We start from the raw sequence: 22797 nt of genomic DNA, 5'->3' as shown, positions 1-22797 counted from the left end.
AAGCCGGTACCGAGCAATAGCTTTTTACATTACAGTAGTATGCACACTGTTAAATTAAAGCATAATATTGTCAATAGCCAATTTGATCATGTTAGTAGATTGACAGAGGATGGTGAGTTTTTTAAAGTTGAATGTGAAGTTTTGAAAAGAAGATTTAATGATAGAGAATATTCTGTTGATATGTTAAATAATGTTTTCAATAAGGTGATATTACAGAGAGAGAATGTTGAGCATAATAATGTGAGTGGTGGAGAGTGTAAGAAGGATTATGCGTTAGCTTGTATGTTGAATAACTCAGTGGATGAAACAAGTATGAGATAGATAGTGAATAAGAATTGGAAGTTTTTGTACAATTTTTGGATATCCGGAAAGTTATAGGTGAGATGCCTGTTTTTGTTACAAAAACAGGAAAAAAATCTCAAGGGCATTTTTATAAAAATATTGACAGTTCTGATGATAATGCTTTAAAAGGGATGTTTAGATGTGGCAATTGTAGTTATTGTGCACATATTATGGTGGATTCCATAGTTAGAATTCTGTCTAGGAATTACGCACTGGATTTAAACGGTTATTTTCACTGCAAATCTAAATATGTAGTGTACTCAGCATTGTGTGATCTGTGTCCGGCCTTTTACTTAGGAAGAAAAAAAAGATGTTTGCATTCTAGGATTTATGAACATTTATGGGCTTTAAATAGGAATGATAACACTAATGCCTTAACTAAGGCATTTTTCTTCCTGCCATGCACAAGAGAATCCAGCTAATATATTTTCTTTCAACAGTGATGCATCAAGTTAATAATTATGAATATAGGTGGGATGCTGAAGAGGATCTTGACTGGAAAGAATATTGCTGGCAGGTTAGAATGAATGCATGTGATTTTTCAGGTATTAATGACAAAGAAAACGTCAAAACTGTACTGAAAAAGCAAGGGTTAAGCACTGATGTAATGAATCGTGTGATGCTAATTGATGTTATTTAAATGTGTTTTTAGCAGTTAAGTAACTTGGTCTGATGAAGTTTATTTTAAACAAAGTTACTTTTATTTATTTTATTTAAATATTAAAGTTTGTTTTGCAGTATTCTTTAGAACCGTTTTTTTTCAGAATAGCAAAAGTAATGCCAAAACTGATAGATATGGATCACTGCGGTTTTCTGGAGGGGAGGCAAACATTTGACAACATTAACAGAACACTGATGACCCAGAGGGGAAGCGGAATGTAAGAAACTGCCATTGTTGTTGGTGGGTCTTGATGGAGAGCAAGTATTTGACAAAGTAAGCTGGGACTTTATGAGCAGGGCAAAGGAAGCATTTGCATTTCCTGAAAAATGTATAAGGTTGATTAGGAGAACATTTGAAGAATTGGAGGTAAAAATTAAAGTGGGTGGGGTCCTCTCTGATAATTTCTGCTTGAGGAGAGGAACCAGGTAGAGGTGTCCTCTTTCCCCTGTATTATTTGCATTATATTTAGAACCACTGGCAAAGAAAAAAAGGGACTCAGAAATTCAAGGATATAATTGGCATAGTAGTCAAGAAAAGCTGGCTTTATTTGCAGATGATGATATTTTGTACTTGACAAAACCAGAAAAAGACATTACAGTGTTGTGGAACATTTTGAGACCGTTTCAGATCTTTTCAGGATACAAAACTAATGAAGCTAAAACAAAAGTAATAGTGGTAAATGATGTACTCACACATGAACTTGTTCAGGAATACTCATATTTATGGGGACAAATGATAAAATGAATTATTTAGGAGTATGGATTAAAAATGATTCTAGTGTGGCAGCTAAGGATACGTGGGAAGAGACTAAACAAAAGCTAATATAAAAACTGAGAAAATGGAAGCTTTGTCATATGGATATGGATAGTAAGATACAAGCAGTTAAAATGTTTTAGTCCCTTTAGTCTTATACACAGATCAGGCATATTTTTATCAACCAGAGAAGAAGTTGTGAGCAGCAAATAATAAAGAGCTGAAGGACTACCTGGGAGGGGAAGACGGCAAGAGTCAAGTAGGATAAGATGATTCTTCCAATAGAACAGGGTGGATTGGGATTACCCAATTTTAGCGACACAGTAAAGACTCCTATACATAACACAAGCAGAAAACTATAATTCAAAGTGGAAAGGGATGCCAATGATGAAAAACGTACAGTTGTGTACACTTACCATAAATGTAGATGTTCGACAATATTCACTGTTGCAGTCATCACATTTGGGTTATCTGCTTGCAGTAGCCCTCAGTCGGCCTGATTATCAAAGTCTTGGGTCCTGCGTCGGTTGCTGTCTCATCTTCCATGAAGTCAGGGGTATAAAGCATGCAGCAGACGCCATTTTATCAGTTTTTCTTGCCCCAGATGTCAGGTGCCCCCATAATGGGAAGCAACTATATACAAGGTTACACACCTCCAACAAAAAGCAAATACACCAGAAAGTTTTAAGCATAGTAAACAAGAATAGAGGTATAGACAATAGAAGTCAGGGGGCTGGAGGGAGGGTAACCAGGACTGCAACAATGAATACACTCGAACATCTACATTTATGGTAAGTGTACACAACTGTACTATGTTCTTTGTGTTTCACTGTTGCAGTCATCACATTTGGGTAGATTTCCAAAGCTAAGGATGGGAGGAGGTAATTAGATAGCATTAGGACCAGCTATATGACCCTGCAAGACTGCAGTGCCAAGGCCAGCTCTGGATTTAGAAAAAATTGACAAGTGGCAATGCTTGGTGAAGGTATGCACAGAACTCCTGGTAGCAGCTTCTAGGATGTCCCTGGTAGGGACACCTCTGAGAAAGGCTGTAGCCCTGGTTGAATGTGGTCTTATCCCCTGTGGGGTAGGTTTTCCATGGTGCTTATAGCAGAAATGAATGCAATGGCCAATCCACTTAGAAATGGTTTGCTTTGAAATAGCTTTCCCCACTGCCCCTGCAGCAAATGCAACCAAGTAGCTGTTCAGATTTCCTGAGAGGTTTAGTCCTGTCCAAGTAAAATCTAAATTGTCTGTGCACATCCAAGGAGTGCAGTATTCGTTCCCCTTTGTTCTGTGGATTAGAAAATAAGATTGGCAAATGAATGGACTGATTAAGGGCCACACTGGATACCACCTTGGGCATGAAGGACACCCTGTCCGCATGAAAGATGATGAAAGGCTCCACAGCCTTCAGGGTCTGTAATTCAGAGACCCTTCTTGCTGAAATGGTGGCTAGAAGAAGGCTGTTTTCCAAGAAAGGAATTTCAAGTCTGCACTTGCAGATGGCTCGAAGACAGGTAGAGTGAGCTTTTCCAATACAAAGTTAAGGTTCCAGGCTGGAGTATGGGCTCTCCTGGGTGGTCTTAAGGTTTTGGTCCCTCTGAGGAATTGTTTCAGCAGTGGATGAGAGAAGAGAGGTGGTTCTGCACTGTAATGAGCTGAAATGGTTGAGGCATGAATTTTGATGGAGGAAAAGGAAAGGCCTTTGTGAAACATCTCAGTTAAGTATTGAAAAATCTGAGGTAAATTGGGTGCTGCTGTGCCCATCCCGTGAGTTTGGCTCCAGGAACAGAATCTTTTCCATCTTTCAGCAGAGGATTTTCTAGTACTAGGCCTGCCTGCCTCCAGAATGACCGCCATCACTTGCTTACTGAGGGATGGGAATGGTGAGATCAGGTAATTAGCAAGGCTGCCAAGTTTAGGGTTTGAAGCTGTGGGTGCAGAATCTGGCCGTCCTGCTGAAACAGCAGGGGTCTGTGGGAGGTGCCATGGTGCCAGCAGTGACACTGCGCAAGAGGGAGTACCAGTGTTGGCATGGCTAGTCTGGTGCACTGAGTATTGTCCTTGGTTTGTCCTGTTTGATCTTTAGTAGTACCTTGGAGCAGAGAGGCAGAGGTGGAAAGGCATAAACTGATAGGTTTTTCCAGGTAAAGGACAGAGCATCCACTTTCCAAGCTTGTTTGTGGGGAGTCCTTGTGCAGAATTTGTCCAACTGGTAGTTCTGGGGGGGAGGCAAACAGGTATATCTTTGGGCTCCCGCATTTGTTTCTCAACATGTTGAATATCTTTGGTTCCAGTTTCCACTCATGTGGGTCCATGAGATTTCTGCTTAGGTCATCTGCCAGTGTATTTAGCTTTCCTGGCAGGAATTGAGCCTGTATGTGCACTTGGTAGCTCAAGGCTGTGTTCCACAGAGCCAAAGCTAGCCTGCACAGAGAGGGTATGAGTGCTTTCCCCCCTGCGAGTTTATGTACCACATAACAGTGGTGTTGTCATTCTTTACCACTAATCATCCTGGAAGAATGTGGTCCTTGAAGGCTGTCAGAGCATACTGTACAGCTAACATTTTTTTTTATTGATATGCAGGTGCATTTGACTTGGGTTCCATTTGCCTTGAATGCACTGCCCTGCTAAGTGAGCCCCCCATGCATAGTCTGATGCGTCTGTTGTTAGGGTTTGTGCGGTAGGGGGTACAGTGAATGGCAGTCCTTTGTTCTGGTGGCAGGCCTCTGCTCACCAAAGGAACTCTATCTGTAGACAAGGTATGACAGGAATCATTGATTCTAAATCCGGAAAATGTTGACACCATAGGCATTTTAGATACCATTGTAGTTTCCTCATATGCAGTCTTGCATATGGAATTCGTAGAATGCAGAAGGCCATGAACCCCAGGGCTTGCAGAATTTTCCTTGCAGATAGCTGGGTCTTTGTGACCAGTAGTTTGAAGTAGGCTGTCAAATGAGCTTTTTTTTGTGGCTTGAGGTAGGCCATCTGGGAAGTTGTATTCAAGCTTGCTTCCAGGAATACCACTTTTTGGCAGGGTACACGATGTGATTTCTTTTCTTTATGGTGTACCCCAAAGAAGTTAGCAATTTCTTTACAAAAGCCAGATGATTTAATAGCATGTCCTGGCTTTCTGCCTGAATTAGACAATCGTCCAGGTATGGGTATATTTGAGTATTTCTTTGCCTGCAAAATGTAATGATTGGAGCTAGGCACTTTGTGAATACCCTGGGTGCAGTAGATGAGCCAAAGGGCAGTGCAGAGAACTGGTAGTGCATGTAGCCTGCTCAGAACAGTAGGTATCTTCTGCAAGATTCCCTTATTGGGATGTGCAGGTAGAATTCCTTTAAATCCAGTGTTGCCAACCAGGCATCTTTGCCTAGCATGGGAAGCAGCTGATGAAGTGTTAACATCTTGAATTTTGGGATTACCAACAATGCGTTTAGGACAGACATATCCATAATAGGACGCCATGAATTGCCTTTTCTGGGCACCAGAAAAAGTCTTTGAGTAGAAACGTTGTCCCCATTCCTCTTCTTGAACAGGTTGAATAGTTCTGATGCTTAAAAGAGACAGAACTTGCTTTTGAGCCTCTGCCCACTGATTTGGGGGTAGGTCTGGGCAGCCGTTTGGGGTTGGTAAGGAGTGAAAGTGGAATCTGTATCCTTGGGAAACTATACTTAAAACCCATTTGTCCTTGGTAATGAGTTCCCAATTTTTTGCAAGGCGGGCAATCTTTCCCCCTAAAGGAACAGTCAGTTGAGCAGGGCTAGGAGGTTTAAAGTTAAGTCATTGAGACAGTTTACAATGGGGGGGGGGTCCTACTACTGCCTGCTTTGGAAGTGGGAGCCCCCCACTGTTTAGGCCTTTGCGTACCTTAGGACAGAAGCCTGGGTGCTCTGCTGGTTCTGGGTTTGGATTGAGAAGGCCTGAAAGAGGCAGGAAAGGACCAATTCTTAAAGGGCCAGTGCCTACTAAATCTGGGAGGTTGCACTTGCAGGAAATCTAACAGTTTGCATAGATTTAGCTTATTCCTCCATCTTTTTAAGTACTACTTCTGCTTTGTTGCCAAACAGGCGGTCTTGGTTTAAGGGAGCATCCAGCAATTTGCTTTAATATGATCTGGCAGAGAATGCTCCTTAAGCCAAGTATGCCTTCTAAGTACAGACCCAGTGACAGCAGCCCTGCAAGATGCCTCTAATGAATCAAAACCACATTGCAAAGTATGTTTTCCAACTTGTTCAGCAGAATGCATTAAATCCTGTAATTCTTTATTTTTAGCACAGTCAGGAATCAACATAATTTTCTGTTTAAGCAATCCAATGATATGCTGCTGATACTTTAACATATGAAACTGGCAGTTTAAAGCCCTAATGGCTAAAGTAGCAGAAGTGTATATCTTCTTTCCCCATCTATCCAGTGCCCTGGAATCTCTACCAGAGGGGGTAGGATTTTTGGCAGTAGTAGCCTTAATGCCCTTGGGTCCCTGTGAAATGGTCTCAGGATCCGCAGTAGGATTTTTAAAGAGGAGCTTGTGAGAGTCAGTTACCCTGTAATAACTATCAGGTTTTCTGGGAGCAGGAGGTAGAGAGTCAGGGGCCAGGCAATATACCGAGAAGGCATCATCTAAAATGTCCAGTACAGGAAGGATAGCTAAAGGCCTGTGTTGAGGCAGAAGTAAGAATTCCCTAAGCCTCTTTTTGGAGTCAGAGTACTCCTGGATTTCCCAGCGGAAATGCTCCCTAAGTGTATGCAAGGTTTCAAAGTAGAAATCCTCTGGAGAGGAAGCAGAGGGAATGGAGTCCTCTGCATCAGAATCCTCATAGGGAGATAAGGGCAAATTCTGGTCATCAGAGAAAACAGAAATTTCAGAATCCTGATCAGAAGAATCAGAAGGAAAATCAGTCCTAGGTCTCTTAGAGGGGGAAGGGTGGCTTCCCCTGATTAGAGTAATAAAGTCCTCAGCCATTCTTATCATTTGTTTTTTTAGGCATAGGGGCCTGACCATGCGGTCTGGGCGTCAGTTTTCTAGGCATAGATCGAGTTTTAGGTCTAGAAGAAGAAGATGGCGTTGGTTTAATATGCCAGTCAGTAGGCCTGAATACACCCTCAGAAGCCGGTGCCTGCACAGGTCTCCGGACCCATCCAAGGTAGAGACATCCGCAGGTTCCACAGAAGAAGAAGCATCTCGCGGCATACCGATCTCCGAATTGGTCTCAGTAGAGTCCTGCAAATCCGAAGTAGCGGGCAACGGGCTGTAAAAGTGCCTCACTGAGTACCAGTGAACTGGCGACTAGCTTAGGAGAAACATCATCGGCATCTTTGGACCTAAGCGGTCTGTCTTTATCTTTGCATTTTTTTGGAATAACGGTAGTCGGGTGGCTTACCAAAGCCATATCTGGATAATTGAACCGAATACCAAAATATTTAGAAGCATAAATGAACCGACGACGAATAGTTCATTGATTAAATAGGGCACAAAACCGACAGTGAGGTACGCCGTGGTCTGGGCCTAAGCAAGGAATGCAGTACAAATGGAAATCTTTAAGAGGTAATTGCTTTCCACAAGAAATACAATTATTAACTTTTACTGACAGTGGTGGTGGTGCTGTGGTAGCATTGTCGCCTCACAGTAAGACACACACACACACACACACATATATATATATATATATATATATATATATATAAAATTACTTAACTTGACAGAATATCATCTATGCTGCCATACATAATGTAGAAACAAATTCATCGATATTATGAATACTGACACCTTACTACACATCCGCTGAGAATTAATCTTGGTGCATACATAACCTCTGAAAACAACACAAAGAATGCATCATTTTTGCAGGTGGCAACCCCCCCACACCCCCTGCTAATTATATAGTCTAACTCAAAAATCATAGAATCCCCTAAGAAAAGAGTATATTCCCCTACCTCTAAAGTGTCAGTCGAACATACTTGATGACCATTTGTTTAGTTGACCATACTTTGTCAATTAAACAGACATCGGCCAAAGTACAATTTGAAAAAGGTATTGAGACCCATACACATGCACACAAGTAGGGGTGGGTGTGTACGCATGTGTGCGTTTGTATGTATGTACACAATCTACAGAACAACTGATGTTCCACAATGGTGTTTTTTTTTTTTTTTGTTTGGAAAATCCCTGAAGTAAAACTGCACTCTACTGCATGACTGGACAAGACCTTGATTCCTAGCAATAGGCTGGGAATTCAAGTTTAATTCTTGCCATGCCCCTCTCTTTCAATTATCTACTGCAAAAAGTTATCCGAGTATCCATGAAAGTCAATCTACTACCCAGAGCCAATTCACTTGAAAAGTGATTAGAGTTCTACATGGGGACCAGGGGTCTGGAAACAGACCAATGTTATCAGGAGGGTGGCTCTGAAGTGATGCAGAGATCAAAGAAATGAATACCTAAAGGCAAACTTCTGAATCTTGGTGAGGGGATCCAGTCTTGCCTTATTACAACAGGATCCCAAAGGACACCACATTTATGTATGTACATGCCACTCAAATATGAAAAGAGTGGGGCAGTCACATCCACAGTATCAGTTGACAATGCTGCATGCATACTTTGTTGGAAGAGAGACTGGTACTTTACTGGCTTGCAATGGTGAGATTACAACAACACACCATCAACACCTGCAGATGACTGAACAAAATGACTTCCACCAGACTGTGCAGGACCATTACTTAACAGGACATTCTGAGGAACTCTTCAAAGCAGTAAGCAAGTCGGTGATACTGGGGAGTAGGGGTACATGCCAAAAATACACAGCTAGCAGCAGAACACAGAACTTGTAAGAAGTGAACTATGGTAGGTCAAAAGTCTGGTGCAGCAAGAATGGTACAGCTGGGGAGGTTTTAAAGTAAGAAAGAATAAACAGGCTAAAAACACAGACTCCAGGCCATGAAAATTATATCTAAATTTAGAGACCAGCAAGCAAAGAAGTAATGCATTTGAAGCTTTTTTATGGCAAAATGAATTATATCCTCTCATGCAAATACAAGTCAGAAGGAAATGCAGAGGGCAGTTAAGGACTCAGGATGATCAAAGAGAAGGGCATGCAGATGGTTCAGTATTGCTAGGAATAAATCCCAAATGAAGAACAAACACAGGGTAAGGTATCTCCTCACAAAAAGCAAAAATAATCCAAAGCAAGAGAGGTACATACGCCACAACTATCGAAGCAAACTAGACAGATAGCAAAAAAATTCCTTTATTCGAATAAGTAAGCGCTTTCACGTTACTTAGAACGCTTCATCAGACTTTAACCAATGTCTGATGAAGCGTTCTAAGTAATGTGAAAGCGCTTACTTATTCGAATAAAGGAATTTTTTTGCTATCTATCTGGTTTGCTTCGATAGCTAGGAATAAATAAAAAGCCACTGTACAATACACCTTGGAAAAGAAAATGTTACAGGGTCAATAAACAATAGTATGGTCCACTCAGACCAGTCACTGGAACCCAAATCCTGCAGTAAATGGTTACAGTGACCTAGGGGTTAAGAGGGGTTTCAGTAAACACAAAGGACAGTAAAAACTCATGGACACTTTAAGAAATGGACAGCTCTGATAGTTCGCAAATCTCTGCTAAACCAGAAGAAAATATTTTGAAGTGTAGTGTTAGAGAGATGCTGCTATTAGCTGACATAGGTTCCAAACAATAAGAAACACATTATAACTGATACTAAATAAAGACATGCACCTGAAACCTTGTAAAGCAGTCACCACATTTCAAGATCTAATTCAGCTCTTTATGGTATGAGGGTTTGTGGAACGTGCTACTAGACTTGCCCAAAACATATTAGGCTCACTGTGTATGATTTCAGTTTTCAAAAGTTACAAACTACAAGCAGTACGACAGCTTAATGGAGGAATACTTGAGATGCAGCATTACGTTTTCACAAGAATTTCATGTTAAGGACTTGCTACTCAATGGACACCTTCTCAATCTAGGGGTCATCACCTTTCTTGTTTAACAAGTTCACTGAAATTTATATAAATTGCATCTTCTCCATCTGAATTGTATATTACATATGAATGAATTAAAGCAGTAAGTTATTAAGCAAGTTGCCCAGGAGTAAACTTTGCGCATATGACAACTTAATTATGATGAATATTGTATTGTTCCTCTAGCCCTTGCTATCATAATTAGCTTTGGAACAAAACACCATGCATGTATGTATTTGTTTATTTAAAAAAAAAAAAAAAAAGGTTAAGAAACATATCTGTGTGGAAGATTTTCAATCCATATACATCAAGTTAATCACTGTATATTAATCGGATCAGAAAATGGTAGTAGAAGTAGCGAACTTAAACTTGTCCCAAGTCAAAAATTAATAAAAAATATATATATAATTTGAATTGCACAGAATTACTAAGCATTCAGAAGTAATCCAAGCAGGGTAGACAGTCTGCTTCCATTCGAAAATCCTTTATTAAGTATACAGAAAAGTGATCCAGGTAAAACAAAAATATCAAAATAATAATTTCCTCACAAGCTTTCTAAATATAGATATACTTTTTTATCAGGTAAGGGAGTGGTTTACTGTCCTGTAAAGCACAGTGTATTGGTATACATGTTAAATTCACATCCCTTCCCCCTTTTGGTTCCTGGAATAGGACCTCCGGGGTTAGAGAAGCGGATTCCAACAGCCGACAAAGTCTTTCCGTCCTTCTCACTCTGGGTTAGTGTGTCACATACGGTCTTCCCAAAGATGGATAATCCATCGAATGGGGCATTGATGAAAGACGCCTTAAAGGGGTCTGGAAATTGACACAGCCTGATCCAGGCATGTCGCCTCAAAGCAACGCCTGTACCTGCAGCTCTAGCAGCACCCTCCGTGGCATGAGAGAGGAGACGCATAGAGGTATTATTCACTGATTTCAGCATAGTCATCTTGGCAGTAAAGGACTGCTTGTCCTGCTGCGACAGAGATTCCGGGGGCGACTCAGTTAGCTCCGATATAAGGTCTCGCTGCAGTCGAATGACATGTGCAAAGTAATTCAGCACACGAATAGAAAATGTCGCTGAGTACATGTGCTTCCCAAAACGATCCATCAACCTGGACTCCTTGTCTGGTGGATGAACCGAGGAACTCTCCTGTGCTAGTTCCTTCTTTGTGGCAGCTGCAACCACCAAAGCGTCTACCGGGGCTCCTTTGGACCATGCCTGCCTGTCCGATGGTGGAGAAGGAATTTTGTCTGGCCTTTTGGGGATAGGCTCTGCAGTGTCAGGATCCTTCCATGCCCTAGTGGTGATGAGGTCCACCAAAGGGTCAGCTGGTGGGGAGACCCAGGAAGAAGATGGGCCTGCACCAAAGGCATCCAGGAATACGGACTCATCCACAGAGGGTTTGGGAGCTGACCAACCCTCCTCTTTGGCGGAGGATCTCCATAATGTCTCCAAACGAGATGTCCTTGGGAGGAGATCTGGGGGGAACCCTCTCCTTCATCCAAGTCCACATCAGTGGTAATGGACTCAGGGGAGTCCAAGTGCCTCCTCTTGCACTTACGTTTATGAGGTTCCTCTCCAGTGTGACTCTCTGGAGAGGATTTGTAAGCCTCCGGGGGTTCCCTGAGGGGAACGGCCTGGGACTGCCTTGGCACGGGCTGTCCCTAAGACAGTGCAATGGGAGCAGAATCCAAAATCAACCCCTGGGAGAGGACCCTTTCCACTGCCCCAAATGCCAATGGAGAGCAGTCTCCGTAGAACGTAAGGAAGAGGCTCTCCCCGGCACCGAAGCCGGAACCGACTGCAGGGTAGTCTGGGCGCCGAGGGTGGGATCCGAAAAAACAAGATCCCGACTATCGGGTCCGACTCCCCGACCACGGCTCCGAGAGTCCCCTGGATCCAAGATCGGATCCGAGGAACTCAAGGTGATGGCCGGCGTCGTGGAAACAAAAAACATCGGCGCCAACCCCACTACTCCGAAACGTCTCAGACCCGAAAACCCCAAAGCACTGGGTCGGATCGGGGAAGAAGCAATAGGGTGGAACACAGTAGCAGAAGAAGAACCCTCACCAATGGGAGAGGGTCCTGGTAAGACCCCCCATCTGAATCTGGTTCTGGATGAACCTCCTCATCAGCCTGTCCATATCAAGTTCGGATACACTCAGAGTCGATCTGGAGGAAGCTCGTTATGGAGCCTCTCTTTCTCCCTTTTGTCCCTACCTCTCTGGGACGACTCCGAAGAAGCAGGCCTGGTGGGAGGTTGAGTCCCTGCCTGCACAGAGTCACTGGCTGGAGAGGAAACCGAGGCAGACTCCAGGGCAGAAGCAGGTAGCAAGCCTTTGGCCACAAGCTTAGCCCGACGATCCTTCAACGCCCTTGGGTTAAACCCCGAACAAATGTCACAGGATACTGACAGATGGGCGACCCCTAAACATAGAACACACAGAGTGTGGCCATCGGCTGGAGAAAGCTTATGACCACACTATGTGCACTTTTTGAAGAGAACCTTAGTCTGTTCAGCCATAACAATGACAGAAGAAAGCCCTAAACGGACCACACGCACACTAAACCGGGATAGGCCTAGGCGGGAACCAGAACACAAAACTACCACTAGAGAATACAAACTAAAAACTTTTTTTTTTTAATATATAACACGATGACCAAACGCGATGTAAGGGAGGAAAAAGGGAAGGAATTCACACTCGACAAACAGCAAAAAGTACCAAAAACCTTACCACCTAGCTAAGAGCTCAGACACCACGATGCTGACTCATAGAGCGGCAAACGAGATCTGGGGTATATAGGAGGAAGTGAGGTAATATAGATAGGGGAGGAGCTTGGAGCTGATGCTTGAAAAGTTTTTGCCGGCTCGGATCCAAATCGGATCCGTATACCCAAATGTGCATAATGAATGAAGTCAACTACTTCAGATCACTGAATATGATGAATAAATTATGTCAGTACAGTTACTACAAGCAACTACAGTAAAAGACACAAAGCTACTAAATACATACCCGAGACAGAAGTTTACATATAAAACATTAATGTAACTACATGATGCTAATGTGCACTCTACCAAATGAAAATACCACTGGCAAATAAGAGAAACTAGAAAATTACAGTAAGCATTTGCCACTCACATTGGCTCAAAATGGCTCAAAACCATGCTCTGTAATACAAAGAACCATCAAGTTAATATTTAGAAACATAAAGCTGGTGTACCCAGACAAGATATTAAGAAGGTAATACCTTTGGTATGCTTGCATGAGAACTCTAGCAGTGATGCTTCACAGTGTTTGGTTCTTCAGTTTGGTTCTCAGATGAGGAGATTTCTAAGTGGAATCTACATGCCCTCTCTGAGTTTTTGACGGGTGCTCTGTTTTCCTCCCACATCCCAAAGACATGCTGGAGGTGAACAAATGATCCTCTAAATTGCCCACTGGTGTGTGTATGTGTGCATCCTGCAATAAGTTGCTTTCCCATACATGATGACTTTCTATGCTATGCATCCACCACTTAGTGGCATCACAAGCTCTGGCTCATGCATTGGATTAAGCACATTACTGGGAAATGACTGACTGATTGAATGAATGAATGAACTTTTAAATATTACAATTAATATGGGAAAAAAATGTGTTTGCTATACCCTCTGCAGTAAGCTGTATATCAGATCAGCTGTGCTTTCCACTACCTACCTTCTATGCGTTTACGAAGTCGTGAACAGCCTCTTTCATAAGCACGCCGCCTCAATCGCTCCTCTGCACTCTCCTCTTTTGTTTCTTTGTTTTCCTTTCCCTGTTATTCAAATGAAAATGTTAACAATAAAACACTTAAGAACCTCTATGTAAAAATAACCACAACTACAAGCAGTATTTCTTTAACAAAAAAAAGCATTAAGGACTTACAGCTATGGAAATGGATTCAGATTAGATGCTATCCCTAATCTGCCGTAAGTATACATCTACTTTAGATCCCCCACCCTCAAGTCCATCTTCTCTATTTGATTCTACCTAACCTCACTCTACAGCTCAATACACAACCCTTCCTAAATGCCTCATTACTTGTGCTGTGAACCAGACTCTTCAACGAAGCACTACAAATGAACACATCTCCTCATGATGATGAATCTCAAGAATTCAGTTTCACATACCTTCCCCACCATCTCATATCTGAAAACTCTAGTTCCCACCAGGTTTTATATGAACTTCACAAATGTGGAAAAAAAAAAGACACTAAGGTAACTAAAGGAATGCTGTTAAAAGTAAAAAGAAAAACAGAACACTAAAAATACTATGAATATATACTCTGGTGAACATTTTTCTGGCTCTGACTACACACAGTCCACATGATTTCAGCTGAATTAAGGACGGATGAAGCAAAAAAAACCTAAACTTTTTTGCCTATCACAAGTTGATGAATTCCAGCTGCAAGAGATCCATCTGGAGTGCACAAGCCTACCAAAGAGTCCACAGCACTTTAGCTGAGCATCACTGGTGTGCGTGCATCCACACACACATTTCACCTTCCTGCCTGGCCAGCTGGAGTAGGGGGCTGTCAGGAGCATGTAAAATTTGCCAAAATGTTTGGGCTACAAGCTATAATTCTCTGCAATGCACAGACTACTGAAGCTGGGACACAGCTAAGATACTGGTCTTAGCAGACTGGGACACAGCTAAGATACTGGTCTTAGCAGACAGCAATGTAACCCAGAAAAGCAGGACATTCTTGAAATAAAAACTAGAAATGCAACAAGTGCTGACATTGAATAGCATTTTCAATATTTCAAAGCTACGGTTCTTTCAACAGTGATATATGTTCAACAGTTGTACATGTGATAACCTGAGCATCACTATGAAAACTTAAGTATTTTTCTTCAAGAAAAATTAACATTTTAACATTACTGCAGTATAAACTGTCTTTCGGCTTTTCCCGGTTAGGGGTCGCCACAGCGGAACTCCGGTCCGCTAATGATTGGCAGTAGATTTTTAAGTGCTGGCTTGCCGAGCCTAGCACACAACCTTCAACAAAGGAACACCCATTCACGCATGTCGACACACAGAAGACACTCTAACTGAGAATCGAACGTCTAACTGTGAGGTGACAACGCTACCGCAGCACCAACACCGCAGTATAACAGATATAATGTAAAGTTGTAGTCTTTGCTGTACAGGTGGGTGCGCTCTTACTACTCAGCTTCAGCACATGTATCAAAAGCACTACTACATCATTACCTAGGACAGTGCTCCAAACTAGCTCATCAAACCTACTTCAACTCCATCTCAAAACAAAAATATGTCACTTCCCTTTGATGGAAATTGGCTAGGCTTAAAATGATCCACAAAGGCAGCTAGACTAGTACCTACCTATGAACCTATGTTTTCTGAATGTCTGAAACAAAACATTAGTCAAGGAAACATTCCCTAGTGCATCCCTACACTGATTAATGGCATTTTCAACTTTACATTTTGTTTTACTTAGTTTCCATTTATAATTTGTTGATTGAGTGATATACTGAGCCACAGACGAACAACTTCACACATCAGAATTGGATATGTTGATGATGCTGTTTACAGAATCCTCCTTTATGAAAACGCCAGTTGGTTTCCTGACGAGGAGTGCATCTTCTTGCTTTTCAGTTTCCCTTTTTTAGCTATTTAAATTCAGAACCTGCATTATCACAGGTAGTAACATGCCCCCCCAAACACACACACTCACCTACATAGCACAAAACAAAATAATATGCTCTAATTCTTAAACAAAACAGATTATAAAGTCAAGTTGTGAAGGATCATCAGAAAATATTACAGAAAATTAACAAGTACAAGAGATAACAACTATAGCTTTCCTCATCTCATCTTTATGGTTTTTACAAAGCATTTTACAGTATAAAACACCAAGTGTTAAAGACACAAATTAGCTTAGGAACAAACTGTGAATAAATGCTAGAGTGCTATTAAATGCTTTTCAAATACAGTAAATAGTTAAAATAGGTTGTCAAATTACAGTTGCATGGCATTTAAATACAATTTAATTAGATGTTTTAAGTGACTACACCATTTCAGGTTTAGCAATTATCAAAGCATAATCAGTGAATCAAGTAATTTTAACATAATAAAGCTGCTGAATTAATTCTGATTTGCCACTCTTTAATAAGTCAGACTGACAGGAAATGTACGGAAGTCGACTGAAGATTTCAATGGAATGGAAGGTGGTACAACAAAGGAATTTTGTTTTCCTTCTGGAAAGCATCTACTGAGAACTTAAATTTAATTCTAGTAATTTTGGATCCTAAGGGATGGCATACTGAATCCCACATCTAACTGTAGAGGACTGGTGAGTTATCTACTGATCCTGATCTTTTCCATCATAAGATCTATGCTGTTAGAATGAGGTGTGTGTGTGTGTGTGTGTGTTTGCGTGTGTTTGGAGGGGGGTATGTTACTACCTGTGATAATGCAGGTTCTGAATTTAAAAAGTTAAAAAAGGGAAACTGAAAAGCAAGAAGATGCACTCCTTGTCCGGAAACCAACTGGCGTTTTCATAAAGGAGGATTCCTGTAAACAGCATCATCAACATATCCAATTCTGACGTCTGGTAGTATGGAAGGAAGACAGGAATGGGAGGAGAAGGGAGGATACCAGTACTGAGTGTCTTGGAACACATCCCTGACGATAAGAGTGGGGCGTGAAGATAAGTAAGGCCCAATGTTTATAAACAAGGATCTATTCTACAGGAAGCTGGTGACCCACATTACAGCTTCAATACTGAAGCCTTACTGCTAGAAGTCAAAGGCCTTTGGAGCATGCCATCAGTGATGTACCAGAAAGAAGTCATGATTATTCTACTGGATCAGAAATCATCCATAATGGAAATCAGTAAATATGTCTGGAATAATTTCACATAGTTTGGTACTGCTTGGGTATGCATTAGAATTTTTTAAATCTTAAAAAGGGCTGGGAAATTAGACAGGAGATGATCTGCAGTCGAATGGAGAAATGAGCTTCTGGTGATTGATGAAATGACAGGAGTTTTCTAGATATGAAATGTGTGTTGACAGACTGACAGATATACTGGAAAGTTTTCTTGTTAAAGAACGTTTTTAAATTGCTTAATTGTTTTTCTGAGCCAAGACAATTACAGTTGAGAAGTTGGCTGTGAAGTGTGTCAATGGCTATTAGACATATTTTTTTTAAAAGTTGAAATTGCATAAGTCTGGTGAAGGAGTGTAGCAGAGATGTCAGACAGGGAAGAATTGATGGGTTTCAGGAGTGCTGCAAATTTGAGAAGGAACTGTTTAGATGTGACAGTGCCATTAGAGGTAGGTAGGACGAAAGTAAAAGAACTGGTTATTTTTTTTTTTTTGGGGGGGGGGGGGTATTTCAAGAGTGAAATTCCAAAAGGATTTACAGAGCATCCCTAGTACACACCATGTTGAGGCTGAATGAAATCTCATGATACTTTCTTTAGGAACTCATCTCCCTTGCTCTTACATCAGTTTTTGTATCACTTTTTAACATATTTTACCAGTAGGCATCTGCAGGTCTTTTTTTACTTAATATCCACTGGGGTATTACAGCTATCCAGGCTAAAAATATAGCTATTTTAACTGTGCACTGCCATTAATAGCTGCATTTCTTCCCTCCCCCTGGGGTGATAAGCTTGTTCAGCTTTTCACAGCCTGGAGATGAAGAATCCTGGTTAATAACTAAAAACAACTTCACCAATTGCCTGCGCTTTATAAATAAGGAAATAAAATACTCTGATTTTGAAAAAGAAGGCAGCATCTAAAACTCACAAAATTTCACTTTTCTAAGCTATGTTATATCTTGGTTATTTCTGTAAGAACTTTTTTTACAAACTGTTATAACAGCATATGAGTCACTGCAAGCCAGGCACTGACCTTTTCAAAGGATTAAAAAATATAACAGTATTTCTCGCTACTCTCATTCTGAATTAATGAAACTGCAATCTGACTGGACAGACTAGGGTGAATTAATCTTGTCAACCTAAAGTGCATTATGGAGAAAAAGTAGCTTTTCAAGAAAGTGAGATCGTGGCAGGAAGTCTGCTTCCATTACGGTGGTATTCAAAGTTAGAAAAAAATTAAAATTAAAAATATTTAACTGCTGTGCTGAGGGCAGGTTAGGACCATGTAGAACTTCATGACAGGATAAAAAAGTGCATTTTCCAGTTTCTACACATAGGGTTCCTTTAATAAACTGCACAATAAAATGCAGATTTTTCCTCATTTACAACTATTTTCTAATCCTCAGTTATAAATTAATAAAACACCACCAAGAATATTCACATAAAAAAAAAAAATATTCACATAAAAATCCATATTCACTTCAAAAAGCCACATACTAAATAATTTATTTTTATTTATTTAATCAGGAAAGTCCGACTTGGAATTAAGACAATTTTCAGCAGAGGCCCGGGGAGGGACGCTCCAGATGCATGTCTTTGTAACACTGGAGGAAACCAGAGTACACAGAAGAAACCCAAACGAACGCAGGGAGGACATGCAGACTCCGCATAGAAGGCACCCCAGCTGAGAATCGAACCGAAAAATCTCTTGCTGTGAGGTGACAGTGCTACCGCTGCACCACTGCGCCATCTGTAATGAAAACAAATATCACCTACATTCTACCTACACAACTTTAGTTTTCTGAGTTATTTAATACCACAAGAATCTGTGTCCCTCACTTACAACTTATTATTCTGTATATTACCTCCTTAGGAAGGATGCACAAGTGGAAATGAGACTGAGAACAGTACAATAATGCCGTAGTGGAGAGGAACTTCTATCTACATGCACCAGAAAACCCCTTGCGGTTGACATGCACTGATGTCAGGCTGGACATGTACAAGTTTCTGCATGAATGGCCCACAAGATGCATCTTGTCTTGTACTTGGTTGTATAACTTACATCAGAACCTACTCACACAGCAAAAGAATCCATATTCTCCCCTGAAGAAGAAAAGCTGGCCATCTGCCATTCCATTCTTCTCCTTCTTAACAGTTTTTTTGTAACCTGAGCCATAAGCTAAGCCTGGAAGGCATCAGAAAACTTAGAAGAAAGTTAGCGCTTTATCAATCATTTTTAATATCATTTGTGGTTCAAAATTATCAGTTAATACTGTACTTAATCTCTGTTGAAAGATTTTACACTGTTATTTACACAGCACTTTGAAGTCAAAGAAAATTTTACTATCAGTGATACAAGTAGTCTACATCCAAAGAAAGATTCCACTGCCAGAATGCTGGCCAAGACAGCAGTTTTGAGCAGCTACAGACCTTTTTTTTCTCTCTCAGAGGATCAGTGTTTTTGTGAAGTCTGGTAATTTCATAACAAAGAGTATGCCAGCAGTCATGCGGAGAAAAGGGGAAAGGATACTTGCAGATCCGCACTTGATATCACTGCACAAGGATATTCTCTAGGGGACAAAGTGAAGAAGAAGAAATATGGTATGATGGCAATCAGAGTACCCAGCAATATCTCCTTCACTGGGCAAAAAAAAAAAACAATTATGGCACTCATTTGTAAAGTAGTGCACATAAACGTTCTTTTCTGAAACTACTGTAAGACTACCACCTCAAGTGACAAATTTTCTCGGTGATGGCAGTGAAAGCACGCATTTTAAAAGGACAGGTGTCTCTCTCATACTGTTCAGTTTTACTGTATTAGGGGCTTTAAAGGAATTTAAAGCAGGGTGAGCTGAGAGCTAAGAAGTAACAGCAAAAAGCAGAGGAGAAAATCAATGAAAACAAGGCTGAGTCTAATTACTCAAAGGATGAAAAGAAGAAAAATACGTCTGACGAATGATGTGCTTTTATAAGCACATAAGTATAATTACAGACGCTCCTTTGCGCCACTACAATTCCATATAGTACACTAGCTGTTTGTGTTAAGAAAACCATTTAGTTATGCCTAATTTACATGTCTGCATCATCATATATGTATAACCCGAAAATGTAACTTGCAAGATGTACATATGTGCTTCTCGTCATTCTTGTTTTTCTTGCAAGCAGCTCATCTCCCCAGTTCTCTGTAGTAAAGAGGTTATGCCTAGTTTGACTATTCCTGTAAACAAATGCAAAAATAAAATAGTCTACATTTAAGAAACAAACACCTAACAACAAGCCTGTATATTAAGAGATGGCTTCAGTCATACAACAGCAAAAAGTAGAATGATTCTCAGATAATAGGAGTAAAAATCATGCATTACAAAAGTAAGTCATGCAGGGCAGCCCTATTGAAACGTGCTCCAGACCAAGAGGTTACACGTGGCTACAAGCACATAGTAAATGTACAGACGCTGGACCAGACAGCTGTGGCATACATCTTTTAAACAGGACACCCTAAACCAAATATAATAAAACATTACTCACCAAACCAGGCATAATAGGGGAAGGGCTTGCTCAGTTACCTTGAGAAGAAAAATTAACACCATCAAATGGACAGGCTGAAAAGTTACGCTTCACATTACTGCCACAAGTTAATAAAACAAGTATAATGCAATGTAAGCAAATGGAGCTTTTCTCCCTGGGCCTCTGCTGAAAATGGTTATTACCCAGTCGGACTTTCCTGGTAAACAAAGATAAATAAATAATATAGAGAAACTAACACAAAAGGTTCTACATAGTATCTTATGTACTGCATATATTCAGAATGCAATAAGCAAAAAAATCTACCTAAAAGGTACTTAGAAAAAAAATTTGTACTGGTTGAGTATAAACTCAGAAATGACCCATGCCAAAAACTTGCAACTGTTATGCATACAGAATTTCTTCTCAAGAACAAAAAAGGGTAGCCTTTGCACAAAAGTACCTAAATTGCTAAATTATTTCCAAAGAAATCAAAACAGAAAATAATGTCATCCAGAATAGGAAATAAGACGTGAAAGTCAAAAGATGATGAAAAGGAATATGATGCTCACTCAAAGTGATGAACATAATTCAGGACTGAATAATTTATGAATTAAGCCATTTTGCAATACGACTAATATTTTCAACTACCTCCAAGGTAAAATACTTCAGGATGGCACAAGTGTGTCATTTTAGCAATTGGTTCACAGACTACTAGAAATACTTGGACATGCCCTTCAGCTAATCAGTTTTGCTATACTTATGTCCAGGAACTAAGCAAGTAGTTTCAAGAGTTCTAAGCTTCAGATGATTTAAGAATCTCTTAACTTGAATTAGCAGACTTTACTGAAGATGATATTGTGGTTTGAGAAGGGAGTCACATCAGCTGCTGTAGAAGAAATAATATAAAACTATCCCTCAGACTGTTACAGTCAGTCGCCATTAAACCAAAGAAATGCCCTTAAGCCTCTTCCAGTCATTAAAAAAGTACTTTGGGCCTCCCCATTAAAAAAAATCCATAATAACACAAAGGCTTGAAATAACCAATGTTTAGCTTAGTAAATTATTTATTCTTTTACTACTGATTTGAAATAAAATACATACTTTCATTGAATATATTTTTTTCTAGATCATAGCTTCTTAAAATCGATCACTGAGAGCCTACCTTGAACCATATAAAAGTCCTTTAGCCTCTTTCAAATATCAAAGTAATATGGGCCTCACCCACACCAAAAGATAACACACATCCATAACACACAAACCTGAAATAACCAAGATTTTTCTCAGCAAATATCCTTTTACTACTAATTTGTAATCAAAAACACATTTTCATTGACTATTATCCTGCATAAACTATTGATCCCATAAAACAATACCAAGCATCTTTTAAATGTACATTTCAGACTTGCTTGAGCATCTCCAATAAAACAGCTGGGCCAACTCAGGGTGTAAACACCACTATTTGAAAAATGCTGGCTTGATCCAAAGCAGAGCCAAACTAAGCCTTGATCAAGACTTTGTGTATGACTGGACAGAGAAGAAAGCATCATTTATTTACTTTCTTTAATTCCACATGTGTTTTTTTGCCATTGTGTCTGCTAACCATCAATATGACATGCCCATTTGTTCCCACACACAGGAATTTCATTTGGGATCAGGGCAAGATCTGTCTGGAAGAAGCTATCATCCAGGCAACTATGAGGGTACTTTGTGCCAATGCTCACACCTTTTTGCATATCATCACAGGTGAGCTACCCTTGCCATAGCCAAAAACATATGCCTTATTCCCAGACTGGGGCCTGTTCATCTGATCTGTTCATAACAAACAGCTCTTGTCACACCAGCCAGGTGAATGTAGATTATATTCAGACCAGAAGCTCTATCCAAACAGTGGCCAACTGCATTCTAGAGGAGGCTAGGGAGACTTTTTCCTCTACTCCAATCCTGTAATAACTCCTCACCTGGTGGTGACATATGCCCCATACTATCGTGGGAATCTAACACCCTCTTCATGATGTACACATGTTTCTACATACAAGACCTCAGAGACTACCATTATCACCCTTGGATTCCTAGACCATATTTTCCAATCAGTGAGTTTCACACAACCCTCCACTTGCACTGGGACACTGTCAAACTGGGACTAGCTCATCTCATAAATGGGTAAAACAAATCTGTGCTCAGACTTATCACCCCCACAACCCACTTATTCCAACACCTGAGCTGCTATGTAAACTTGGGTCATCTGGGTCATAGTCGCAACTTCATCTTTTTTATGTTAAAGAGTTGGCAGAAGCATGAGAGATTCATCTTTCAGAACAGGAACAAACTGTCCCACCAAAAGCACTCTATGCCCTAGCTTCTAGAAGCAAAAATTAGTAAACTGAATTTTGGAAGATGGCAAATAAATTTAGTACTGCCTGCCACTATAGCTGGAAGAGTTCTTATATGATTTAATCTAAAATTCCAAAATACTCACATGAATCTGACCTATTTAAGGAAGTGGTCTGAAGATCATCTCTACAACTTGTTGGGTTGCCCCAACTAGAGAGAGAAGAGGAGAGAGACGGAGTTAAAGCTGGAGTTGGAGCATCTGATCTAGGCTGGGTTAAATATAGCCATGTCTGGTGTAAGGACAAGATTTAACGAGAAATTACTTTCATTCTTCTTTTCTAAAAG

The 22797-nt window shown here is 40.5% G+C and overlaps 1 protein-coding gene across 2 annotated transcripts in view; it reads right to left on the bottom strand.

Moving 5' to 3' along the window:
- RNF123 (ring finger protein 123) overlaps positions 1-22797 on the bottom strand; it is a 4282987-nt gene that overhangs the window by 3291705 nt on the left and 968485 nt on the right. For both annotated transcript variants that reach the window (XM_044077780.1, XM_044077781.1), the window contains exon 17: positions 13446-13545. In XM_044077780.1, the coding sequence (XP_043933715.1) occupies positions 13446-13545 (100 nt within the window). The remainder of the gene's footprint in view (positions 1-13445; positions 13546-22797) is intronic.

This window comes from Protopterus annectens, chromosome 7.part0 (assembly GCF_019279795.1).
Source record: "Protopterus annectens isolate FY-2018-M chromosome 7.part0, PAN1.0, whole genome shotgun sequence".
Taxonomy (NCBI): domain Eukaryota; kingdom Metazoa; phylum Chordata; order Ceratodontiformes; family Protopteridae; genus Protopterus; species Protopterus annectens.
Note: the sequence above shows the minus strand (reverse complement) of the source record. Positions and strands in the feature narration are given on the sequence as shown.